The sequence below is a fragment of the Anticarsia gemmatalis genome, chromosome 10, assembly GCF_050436995.1.
Source record: "Anticarsia gemmatalis isolate Benzon Research Colony breed Stoneville strain chromosome 10, ilAntGemm2 primary, whole genome shotgun sequence".
NCBI lineage: Eukaryota > Metazoa > Arthropoda > Insecta > Lepidoptera > Erebidae > Anticarsia > Anticarsia gemmatalis.
In genome coordinates, this window is record NC_134754.1 from 7,087,373 (window position 1) to 7,100,065 (window position 12,693).

The window sequence follows — 12,693 nt, forward strand, 5'->3', positions numbered from 1 at the left end:
TTTCGTGGGGAAATGCCTTACGCATACCCTGCGCCCTGGGTGGAGCCCAGGGTTATATGGGACTCTCCCGCCAGAAGGGCGATGATACCCACTAAAACCCCACGAGTGCCTGCCATTTCCACGTATGTGACGTGCGACGGGATGACTGCTTGCGCTTAGAACCGCAAGTCGCACGCGAGCTTTAGTACCTAACTATACTTCAAGTAAAATGAAAGATGCTCACCAATACTAGAAGGTTTCGAGAGAGGTAAATGTTGTTGCGGTAGACTGGATATAGGCGCGGATGTTTCAGGCACCTCGCTAAAGTGCACGTAGGCTTCACCCACGAACGTGTTGCTCATACTGAACATGTCCTTGTCTTTGATCACCAGGTGGATCAGTCCGTCCGTCTGCCGGCGCTGCTCTGATGATAATGGGCTGAAATAACCATTGTAATGTTAAAAATAAGGTCGATTATTGCTTGTAGCTTTCGAAATTTATATGACAGTTTGTAACTTAACACATAGGTTGCCAGCAACTCACCAAGTGGGTTCAGAAAACCTACTAAGTAGGTTTGTGGGCAGCGAAAGTGTTAACATTCATGCAAACAATATATTTAACAAATTCTCTCTTAAAACACATGTAACATTATAAATCTAAGACACAAAGTTTGGTCGATATTAGTAGGTAAAGTGCAACTAAGGTAATTCTCGAAATGTCTATAATTTAAAAATGGTAAGTGCTATTTTAAGGCCAAATTTCTCTGACATAAAAACATACTCTGGGCACAAAGCCAAAATTGTATAGATTATTTGGCCTACCAATATCTTGTTACCTATTATTAACCGTTGAACTTAATCCAAAATTGGCCACGCGTAGGAATTTCTACATTCGTTTGATTGACTGCTCATTTTTCTTCATAAAAATGTATAAGTACTTACATTAGGAACATTTCATCGTAAAGTGGGAAGAGATTTTTGTTATGGGTTTGTGTTTTCGGTTTTGCTACGTTAGCAAAGGCATCTTCTGGAAGTAAACCCACCCTCACGTATGAATCACATAAACCTGGAAAGAATAAGGGCTCTTTCAATTTAGCCGTATCGTGTCGGACCGCAGCAGTGCCGAAACGGTGCGTTTGTCGTACGGTGCACGGACGGTCATTTGTTTTCATACAAATCGCACGGTGCGGCAACAGTGCGGTGTCGGTACCGAGAACGCACGACGACAGGACGGTAACGTCGCAAGCTCCACGTGTTCATTTCGCTGTTGAATAGTGCGGTGACTAAACGTGACAGCTAATTTCATTGAATTTTCATGTTTATTATTTGCTTAAAATGGATGATATAGACGTGGAAGAATTTATAAATGAAATTGAATTATTGAGTAATTCGTAGAAACATTCTCTTGACATTCTTAAGTAATTAAAAAATTTGCTTGGGTCTTGTTTTAACCTAGGATAAAGAATATGGAAATCACCAAAATTACATGTTAATGAAAACATCGGTAGTGTTCTTTTACGGGCGCGGCGTTTTTGTTTCTGTTTGATATTTTTTAACAGGAGCACTAACAGTAATGTTTCTTCGTCAGAGTCCATGGCTACACTGCTGTCACATGAATTTAAAACAACACTAACATACAAACGTACGGCAGTCAGATACGCTTTCAATTTAGGCGTTTGGTGTCGGACGGCTAACGTACCGCAGCGGTACGGCAGCGGGCTATAACCAGCGGCACGGTTAACGTGCGGCAGCCGTACGACACGAAACGTCTAAATTGAAAGAGCCCTAAAGTCAACTTTAAAATCAAAATACCAACTTCATAACTGACATTAGGAACATTATCATCTCATTAAAATAAAAAATAAATATCGAAAATTAAATAACAAAATACTTCTTAACCCACCATTAGAATCCGCAGGAGTCAAATTTCTAGCATTCATAACCTCTATTTTTAAATTATCATCAATGAACTGCGCTCTAACTGTCAACATTCCCATCTTCGGTTCAGTGATAGTCTGTTGTTCCTGCCACCTTTCCAAATGGAACTGGTGTATCAGTTCCCTGGTCTCCATACCATGAAGTTTTAATAAGTACTCCACTCGTTTAAGAGTTTCCGATTCGAATGAATTCTCCTTACTATCTTGACGGAACGATCTTTTCATTATTTGTACACATTCGTGGAGATTCGAAAAGAAAGATGGCGGCCGCCTTTTCTGTAATTTTTTAACATAAAATTAATTACACTTGAAACACGTTATTATTACACCACTTTATGGTTATGCTTTAAATAGTCCATCACCACAATGCTAATCGAAAGTAGTAAGCTTGAAAATTCAAACCATCACCCTTCATGCATTTATATGATGGATTAAAGGCTTAAATGATTCATGTTCACTCAACAATATAGAAAAATACATGCAAGACATGCAAAAATACCTATGCATCACGATATACCGCGTTATTCATCCCAATTTATATCATACAAGAAAGATGTACTTATATTTCTTTTAATTTTGTACGCCGTCTCCACAAAAGTAGAAAACAAAATATGATTTACAGGCTTTAAATTGTAGACACAGCTATTTAGATAAGAAGACAGATAGATAGATATAGTATCATATTTCTATTATAATTTGGCGCACGAGACACAAAGAGTACATACAGGAAGAATAATACATTCTTCATATTATCCTTTAACATATCACATGCCACATTTCAAGGATCACAAATGCAGGTTTTTGCGAATAATTCGTAGGTACTCTAGGTACTTACACAGTTCCACAATACAAACTATTTAACAAATTCTGATAAAAGCTTAACGAAGCGTACAAACATCTTATATACGAGCAAATGGCTCATAAAACTATGGATAAATAGAATCAGTGTGATACACTGATTGTAACACGAGTCTCTAAACACAATACACGAAACATAGAAGCCAAGTCAAAAGTCTTAAATCGTTTTATATACATTGAGAACTTTGTATTGTTTTCTAAAGTAATACATTATACATAACCCGCAATGTTTATAAAACAATGTGTAAACTTGGCATAGTAACAGCAACATAACAATAACATAAACAGTGCTTGCTATGATCTAATGTTTTACCGCGTCTAAGTTGGCGGCTGCTGATTTGCTCAAGCGCCTCGGGTCGAGATACCGAGTTATCTTTGCCTTTCGGTGCTATCAAACAACAACATAAAAATAAATAAATCATTGTGTATGTGTTTCTACTAAAACCTACAACTAAATTTAAACTATTGAAGGTGATTTGAAAAAACTACGGCTATGAAGTTATGACAATGAAATAAACGCTGATGGTCATCTAATTTCCCTGTTTTTGTAGAGGTTTTTCAATTTCAGAATCCTTAAAAATGTGATGAATTTGCTTATTGCCGTGTAAAGGTTGATCTTAAGTCTTGTCCAACCTTAATTTCTATGCAAAATAATCTGAACGCAAATTAAAATTATTGTGTAGTGCACACGTCTATTATAATTGCAGTAGCGTGCGATACAAATGCAATATTATTTACCCGAAAGATACTATAGTTGGGAGATACTTTATTTTTTCCAAAATATCTACGCCTAAACAAGCGAAAACGGGTGACGAGTTTCTCTTTCTACAAACGAAAATTATAACGTGTTAGTATTTTGTTACGAATATCTGTTCCAACCTTTATGAATCTGATGAGATATTGTTATTCGTAAATTATGAATTAATGAGTAATTACAGAAGTTAAACTTGACTCAGTTGATGTTATCAAAATATTTGTTTTTGTTATAAAATGAAAATTCTATTAAAGATGAGACAAATTAGTAGGTAATGATGTAAAACTAAAACCAATTAGAAAAGTTAGGAACGCTATTTTACAGCTGTTAGCCGCTAAATTTGTAAGAGTACTAAGGCAGGTACTGATTGAAACGAACCTCTAAGTTAGCCTGGATAAGTTCGTAAAGTACTTCGGCGAGTTGTTCCCACACGATGTCGAGGGTCCTGGAGAAGTTCTCGTTGTTCAGGTGTTGGTACAGAGTGTCGAGGTTGGCTTCCAAGTAGCGCATGACGCGGTCCATGCTCGAACAATCATTGTGGAGTAGTTCCGCGCCTTCTATTAGGAACCTTGTGATCGACGGCATCATCTGTAAATGTTGGAATGAAAATTAAATTAAAAGGAACTAGGTACACATGAATCAGAACGGCAAAAAGTATTAAACAATTCAATATTAGAGAGAATTCTTTATTAACAAAGTTTATAACCTACCTTTCTGACCATTATCTCCAGAAGATCAACAATTTTATTTCTTACGGTGTCTATTGCATTTGCGATGACATTCTGCAGTGTTTCCTTACACCTGGAAAATGAAACGAAATTTTAGATAAATATTAAGCATCATAGAAAGGCTACTATTACCTATATTCTGTTAAATATTCAAGTATAGAAAATAAATATACGATCGAGATAGCTGTAAGATAGTGCTAACTCATTATAAGGATACTAATATTCTGCATTCTTCGTACAGTTGAAAAAACTACTAATGAATGACAAATAATGATTCATAAAAATCCCTCGTCGCGAGGAATTCTGCGCGCTCCAACTAATGGATCGTGACTACGCATGTTAGCGTTTCAAGGAATCGCAGGTAAACGGCTATGGAACTTTGACCCGAGGAGCCGCTATGACACTCGACAAGAAACCCCGACTACCAATAGGAATATCCAGATAACTCATAGTACGTGGATTGTATATCCCAGCTCTATTTACCTGTTATGTTATTTTTTTATCCTGCACTTACTCTAAGCATACACCTCAAATAGAGGTATTTGACCTTTAATAAATCAAATATTGACCAAATTGTAACAAAGATGGTACGATACGTACATGATACTTATATACGGTCGAGCCCATGGTCTTTAGCGAAAATAAGAACTATAAACACTAAGTCTTTTCAAATTGAATATTTATAAAGGTTATATATATTTTTATATTTACCTTTGTGCCTCTAGTGGTGACCTGGCCTCACACATCTTCTGTATAATCTCATCCATGCCTAGTTCTTCGACGAAGGGTTCAAGGCTTTGCCGCACATAGTCGATGTTGTTGATAGCCACGCACCATTCCGTGGTCACTTCGAACCGTTCTTCAAACACCGTGCTGACATGACCCACGCTGTCCACACGGTTCGCCATTTTGTCCGAGTAGAACACACAACAACGGCAAATATCCTGGAATTTGATACGTTTTATAGGTATAGGTAAGTTTTTTATTTAAACATTCAACTAGATGCCACAAGAAACTAGATTATGTATCATTTTACAAGTAACTTGAATTAACGGTTACCTATATTCCATAGGCATGCAATTAACGGACACGAAGTACTGTCCTAATTGGCACTCATCCGTGACACAGTTTTTGTTGTTAAGAGTCTACTTACCTAATACTACTACTATGTGTACTACTACTATACTACTAATATGTGTATTCAACGTTTATTTGTTAAGGGTAAATGCATTTACTTACATCAATAATTTTGGCCACAAACGTGTAACAGCCTTCGACATCAGGCCATGCTAGTTGTTGCCAGAATATTTTGATTTGGTAGAATATCGCCAGGGTATCGACTCCGGAGCTGCTGTACTTTACATTAGTGTCCACAGGGACCAAGTTGTCAAGGTCCACGGCCTTTTCAATACGAGTGAGCGCTTTGTATGCGGCAATGTCTAACCATTGAGCGACGCCACCAAAGAACCATGAGTGGAATTTTGATATAGCGTACGACTGCCAGTCGGTTTCATTTAGACCTTGGCCCAGCCTGAAACGGTACAGATGGTATGTGAATATACAGTCCGCAAACTAAGAATAGGTGAGTGCAGTCCCACACTTTTCTAATTTTATCTCTACACTCTCTGTGTGTTGTCTGTGCCTCAGAGTAAATCGTGACCGCCTTGTAGTATTTAGTAGACCAGCATTCAGTATGGCATCAGAAAAAAAAGGTGTACTAAAAATATATGCTCTCAAAATGAAAGATTGAAATATAAATGGATAGAACTCGAGTACTTAATAAATTCTCAAATAAATTAGTCGCAGCAATTTTCTACACTCTATTGATGAGTCGGGTACTAGGCCACGGTACATTTATTTAAATATTTAACTAACTTACACGCCGCATTGCGTCTGTTGTTCGACTAATCTGGGGGCACGGAAGTGCCCCCGCAAGTCGAGCAAAAAAAAAGCGGCACGGCCGTAACATCCTTTTCTCGAAGCAATTCGGGCTATTTTTGACACCCCTATAATTTCGTTGTGGATAAAACAAGAAGCCTGGATTTTCAGCAACTAATCAGTCATTGTATAAACACGGTATATTTAAAATTTCAGTCAATTTGAACCAGTAGTTTAAGAATGACAACTTGTTAAAATTTTGAATTTTGTCACTCACTGATTCACTGACTCACTGACTCACCGATCATCAAAAGTCTAAGGTACTTCTAGCAGACTTAGAAGCTTAAAATTTAGAATACAAATAGGGTTTAGTGTCTTAATCATGGGAAAAATTTAATATTTTCTAATTTCGGTCCAGTTTTCTAAATACATCAACTGCAACAATAACTTTGTAATCCCATATAAATGTATAAGATTACAAGGTTACATTTGCAGTTAATGAATTATTATTACTGTAGAAAATAAAATAAATAGGTGTAAATAGGTACCTACTATATGAGGCATAACGGGAGGGGGTAAAGGGTGGGTAAGGGTGTTTAGCCCATGAAACTGAACAACATTCCCATAAGAAAATATGTTGAATTATGAAAAAAAAACGTCTTTCCATACAAATTGGACTTATGTTCGCTCTACAAAAAGAAGTGAGATGCCATCAAAAACATTCTGTAAAAACCTCAAGTCTCGCCGTAAAAAGTTGTGAGATCTATATAATACCAAGTCGATTAATCTATTTAGTCTCTACTTAAAGGACCTTCTGTCTTAAGTTATTACGTATGTTATTATCATGCCAATTTAAAAAAAAATACCTTTAAAACAAATAGATCGACTTGGTCATCGCAAGAAAACACAAATTCGCCATTATTAACATTTCAGGAGCATTAACTTCTTGTCGTGCTATGTAATGTGATACATACTAATAATCAAATCATGCGATGGCCAGGTCGGTCTATTTGTTTTAGAGGTATTTTTTTTTTAATTGGCATGATAATAACATACGTAATAACTTAAGACAGAAGGTCCTTTAAGTAGAGACTAAATAGATTAATCGACTTGGTATTATATAGATCTCACAACTTTTTACGGCGAGACTTGAGGTTTTTACAGAATGTTTTTGATGGCATTCACTTTGTGTGGTCGTTAGACACACATGAAACAAATATTTACCATGACAAATGAACAAATCGATTACATTGTATTGTAGTTATTTCGGAAATGCCCCATGGGTGTTCATTATAACTCGGTCTAACGTTGAACAATTGAATGTATAATCAGACAATTCTGTACTTAATTATTCTAACAAAGCAATAAATTACAATTGACACATTTAAATTAATGTGTCATGATACGGATAGCATGTAACTGTGCGATGTATAGCGACAACAGTTTTATCAAAATAAATTATTATGGTTATTATTCAACAGTAAATAAATTATCAAGAAAAAAATACAAGTCATTACGCTATACTTACGTTAAAAATCTCTGTAAGGTCAGGTATAGTTCAAACAACGTCGTGCCCATAGTCAGAGGTTCTGCTTCGACAGACGAATTACCCATCCCAGTGACTCCATTAAGACCACCGGCCAAATGAACAGTTGTCGTCGATCCCTCGCTGTACCTCAGTCTCTTCAAACTTTTGCAAACATCCACTATCTCGGATTCCACTAAAGACGCAATTTTACTTTCATATAACCCGTATAACGCCTTTGAATAGGGGAAGCTCATTACCCTGCAATACAAAATTAACATTTACATAATAATCATTGCAAAAAGCTGTGCTTAAAATTAGCAGTGACTGCTGTTTATGCATGACCAAATATGAATCTACACAATACTTACTCAACAAATACGCGGTCGTAATATTCCACCGCCCGCTGTAAGTCTGATCGTACTAGTTGTATGACTCTGATTAAATGTTGAAGCCTTGTATCCTCAGTATTTTCTTTACACTCATTATTGTCTAATATGTGAACGAACCAGTCGGAAGCTCCTTGAATAACCGCCTGGTTTAAAACCTCGTTGACGGTCATCTTGCCCCTGTCGTCTCTCAACCAACCATACAGATTTGTTGGGAACAAGTCCATCGACTCGGGTACATCCAAAACGGAAATTTTGTAAAGAATTTTGAGAACTTCTCTGAGTGTTTTCATAACAGTTTTGTCTCCTGCAGTCTTCTTCCTTAGTTTCCTAATGTGACTGTAGCAGGTTGGTAGTAATTTTCTTGCGCCATCCCAGAACTGCTTGACGTCCTCTTCACTTACTAGACCTGAAAAAGTTTGAAAACATAAAACTTAAAAATGCCGTAACAGGTTTACAAATCGGAGATTTACAATAACAATACGTATGTTTCGGTAGTAAATCGTCTGAAGATAAAGATTAGATAACGAAACGCAGACAAGACAATAAATAAGTTATCAGATATCAGGTGAATCTATATCTATAGTAGGCTTACCAGATTGTAACGGTTTAGTGATCTTGTCCAGCAGCGTATTGAAGAGTGCGAAGCTGAGCGGGTGGTCGGGGGTGACGGCGCAGTACACGGCCCACTGCACCAGATTGTTGTCCGTCTGGCTGAGCCCGCTCTGCGCCGCGTGCTGAGTCAGGATCGCTTCAGCCGGAGCGCTGAAGTTACCACACCACCAGTACGGAGCAACCTGCGTACAAACATTGTCTATTAATTTCAATTTAACTGCACGTTTGGCGCAGTGGTTAACGTGGTCACCTCGCCACGAGTGGCGGGTTCGAATCCCACCCGAGACAAATATTTGTGTGATGAGCACGATTATTTGTTCTGAGCCTGGTTGTTAATTTGTCCATTTATGTATGTATTTAGAAGTATATAAGTATGTTTATCAGTCATCTGCTTAGTTTGGAATCAGATGACCGTGTGTGAGTTGTACAAAAATATCTATTAATTTATTTATTAAACACATATTTTCATTATCATCCGTTTAGTTTTGACACGTGACGTAAAACTAAAACTACGGATATTTTCCAGGTGTAAAGGTTCCTAGTTTCCTGTTACAAGTCCTATTTTAAAATATTGTTTTATTCATACTGAGTGTATACAATTTGAGCGTGTTTGAAGAGAATCGCCAACGTTCATATTTAAAGAAATCAGGTGGACTAATTAAAGCGATAAAATTCCATTTCTAGCCATGACTTGTTTAGTTATGAATGCATCATCATCTTTGTTCTTTTCATCAGTAAATAATTGTAGCAACATAATCTACATATACCTAGATACAATTATGATCTCATAAATGAGACATGACTTTAACAAGAAAGTCAAGGTGACTAAAGACACGATATAAAAACAAATGTCCACAAAACAAACTGTAGGAGGCGGTAAACGAACTGTTATGCAAAAACAAGTGTTATGTTCTATACCAAAAAAGACCTTGAAGTTTGTTTATTCTATGCATTACAGACGTATATGTGTTCAGTGCAAACAGTTTACAGACTCAGAATCGGTTAACGATCGCAACAGTCTTAAACTTTTAAACTGCGGTCTGTGACGCAGATCTGATAGACACATAAAACAGAACATTCAAACTATTCGTATCAATATCACTGCTCCCATTGACGTAAGAACTTGTAAAACAAATCCTAACTTCTGTTCGTAATATGACGAAAGACGAATCATAACTATTTTTATGGTGTTGCGTATACCTAAGGCGATAAAACCTTCATCAGCTTCTTCCGTTAGTAATAACAATAAGAGACCTGTGAGTCACTCGTTTAATAAATGCAATGTACACAAATGCACGTGAACAGTCAGATGCAATCGTTACGACATCATTGCTTTACTTAATAGGTTGAAACATGCAATGGTATTTTCTTTCTAGATCACAAGGTAAATAACTTAATACCGATCTGACTGATTCTAAAGCGATTGTATTCTACAGTCGGTACTACGCAGACTGTAGTAAGGAAATGGGTAATTTGTATGCATTCCATGTTTGCACAATCAGCAGGTAGGTCTATGTCAATGAGTAATCATTCATGTGTTTATATTATTTGCGCAGTAAACATACCTTGGAGTTTTCAAGCTCATGCAGTAGAATGATACGGAGCAGGTGCCTATGTTCCTGCGCGGCAACCTGAGCGTTCTTCTCTGAAGAAAAGTTGAGGCGTACTTTAACCACACCCTGTCTTTTCAATTTACTTTTCTTGCTCAAACCGAACCACATCGTCATGCCGCCCGCGGGAATCGACTACAAGAAAAATAACAGTTAATTTCTGACGTCAATTCGTAAATATCATTATGCAGAGAGTTAAAATGAACATTTCTCACCTTCAGTGGTATGTTTGAAGTTCCAATCAGTTCATTATCGTGTTTGCCTGTCGATGCAGTGATGGCTATCTCCTTCATCAACTTCCGCAGACCTTTTACACCTTTGACTTCAAATATTTTTGTCATTTTCTCTTTGACTGTCTCCGCAGGATCGAAATCCCTAAAATAAAAACATTACTTTGTTTAGAGAAGACCTACGGTGTGAAACGTTTCATTTATGCTACAACTTCTTCAATAATAGTATTTTTATAACGTTACACGTTAATAATCTCAATTATAAAACATAAATAACTGGGGTATAGTTACGAGCTAATTATAATTGCTAATTAGCGTTATAAACGGGGTGGTAAGAGTAGGTCAGTTCAGTGGCCCTATTGTAGAGTTTTAACCTTTTCTAGTACTACGTTATTGTTATGGTCACGCATATTTAAATTCATTCAATACAGCTCTCTCAGTTTACTGGCATAAACTATGGTGTTCGAAACTTACCATACTTCTAAACATAGAGAATCTTCTTGAACACTGCCGGCCATAGGTCTGAAAACATACAAATATTTACTCTTACACCGGTACATCAACAAGCAACATAATATTACATTGAACATCTATTTTCGAAATCTCTGCCAAGAATAAGGCTTGTTACCCGCTTTTAACAAATGGAGTCGTAAAATGTTTTATAGCTACATTTTACTCTACTATGGCGTTTCTCTGTTTTCTAACCACGTCATAATATTCTACCAATAAAGTAATTTTGTCGTGTGCATTGCTGAAAAGATGGATTTAATATTTTTATGAAACTTTATTGCTTGAGATTAGCTGGCATTGAGATGGTATTTAACTGCAGATTTACTTCGCACATGACCTCACCGACGATGCATTTTATCTCTTTTGTCTGCGTAAGTATATTTATAAGGTTGGTGGGTAGAAAGCATTTGTATGAAGCACCAAGAGAGCAAAATGCAACATCGCAAAAACTGTCTCATTCAAACTTGTAATTCAGCTATCTAACACTCAAATAAATTTTCATAAAGTAAATAAACAGCGCGATTTTGAGTCACAATCACGAATTCTGTATTCTAACCGATAACCATTGCTTTTAATTTTCTAATAGACGGGTGTTTTAATTGAATAAAAACTTAACAATTTCCTGTAACTTTGTTTACACACCTGTGCATGCAGATTGAAAAAGATTGAGTCATAAAACTTACAAGGAAAAATGCTCCTCCCACTGAGGATTGAGGGTGCCAGACTTCACTGATGTGTTGTACCTATGAGTCGGGTTTGACAACAGGTATATCGTGACGAAAGGATCACTGAGTCCATTAGGGTCCTTAGGAACGATGTCTTTTGCTTCAACCACTTCAACATTCAGCATCAACTCCGGTGGTTCCTTAGCTTCAGCTTGTGTTAGCAATTGTGTATGTTTATCATTCGCTATTTTGAAAGCTTCTTGGACGTAGGACAGCATAGCCAGCTGTCCCACTTCGCAGCCTACGTCACATCCCCCGACATTGTGCAATATCTCATACAATACTTCCAAGTAAAGTTCATCGACCTGCAATTTAAACTTTGTTTAGTCTTGGTAATGATAATTAATTTAATTTATAACCATGACCTACGGCTATTTCCTACGAAACACATTTGACATAAATATTGCTGAACAGATGTCTTAGTCGTTCTGATAAACATAAGACTATGAAACTGACTATGAAACAAGATCATTTATCTACATGAACTCGAAACATAATATAATATAATCAAAACATCACAGTTAAACAAAAGCAAAGAAGGCCCATCTTAGACATTTTATGCAATAATCAATTACATTTTTTCTATTTATTTCTATAACTACCTTTGAATATTCAATACCAACAACTTTTTTAATAACGTTTTTACTTTTTATGTAAAAAAGCAGCACCATTTTTGTTAGATTCTATTAGAATACTTATAATACCTATGCAAGTAGCTGATAGTATTATAATCTTACAACAAACTATCACCTTGATTTCACTCGATAAACTAAGTGCAGTAGTAAATTGGACCAATCTATATTTATATGTCGAGTGCAATCAGATAATTTCCCTCAATTATAAGTACCTGTTCAGTTAGAATATCACATTGCACTCAAGATAATAGCACGCATTTGCACAACATACGAAATCAGTCCTTAACGTGATAGCTACTACAAAGATACCAAAATGAGTGA

The 12,693-nt window shown here is 36.6% G+C and overlaps 1 protein-coding gene across 6 annotated transcripts in view; it reads right to left on the reverse strand.

The window, feature by feature from the left end:
• stac (C2 and C2B_Munc13-like domain-containing protein staccato) overlaps window positions 1-12,693 on the reverse strand; it is a 42,796-nt gene that overhangs the window by 3,706 nt on the left and 26,397 nt on the right. For 5 of the 6 annotated variants that reach the window (XM_076119376.1, XM_076119379.1, XM_076119378.1 and 2 more), the window contains 15 exons: window positions 11,696-12,042; window positions 10,977-11,024; window positions 10,488-10,647; window positions 10,228-10,407; window positions 8,643-8,844; window positions 8,030-8,456; window positions 7,662-7,919; window positions 5,495-5,786; window positions 4,967-5,199; window positions 4,238-4,328; window positions 3,906-4,115; window positions 3,087-3,161; window positions 1,882-2,191; window positions 921-1,044; window positions 224-417 (listed from right to left, as the gene is read on the reverse strand). In XM_076119376.1, coding sequence (XP_075975491.1) covers window positions 224-417; window positions 921-1,044; window positions 1,882-2,191; window positions 3,087-3,161; window positions 3,906-4,115; window positions 4,238-4,328; window positions 4,967-5,199; window positions 5,495-5,786; window positions 7,662-7,919; window positions 8,030-8,456; window positions 8,643-8,844; window positions 10,228-10,407; window positions 10,488-10,647; window positions 10,977-11,024; window positions 11,696-12,042 — 3,151 coding nt within the window. The remainder of the gene's footprint in view (window positions 1-223; window positions 418-920; window positions 1,045-1,881; window positions 2,192-3,086; window positions 3,162-3,905; window positions 4,116-4,237; window positions 4,329-4,966; window positions 5,200-5,494; window positions 5,787-7,661; window positions 7,920-8,029; window positions 8,457-8,642; window positions 8,845-10,227; window positions 10,408-10,487; window positions 10,648-10,976; window positions 11,025-11,695; window positions 12,043-12,693) is intronic. The other variant, XM_076119377.1, reaches the window with a different exon arrangement.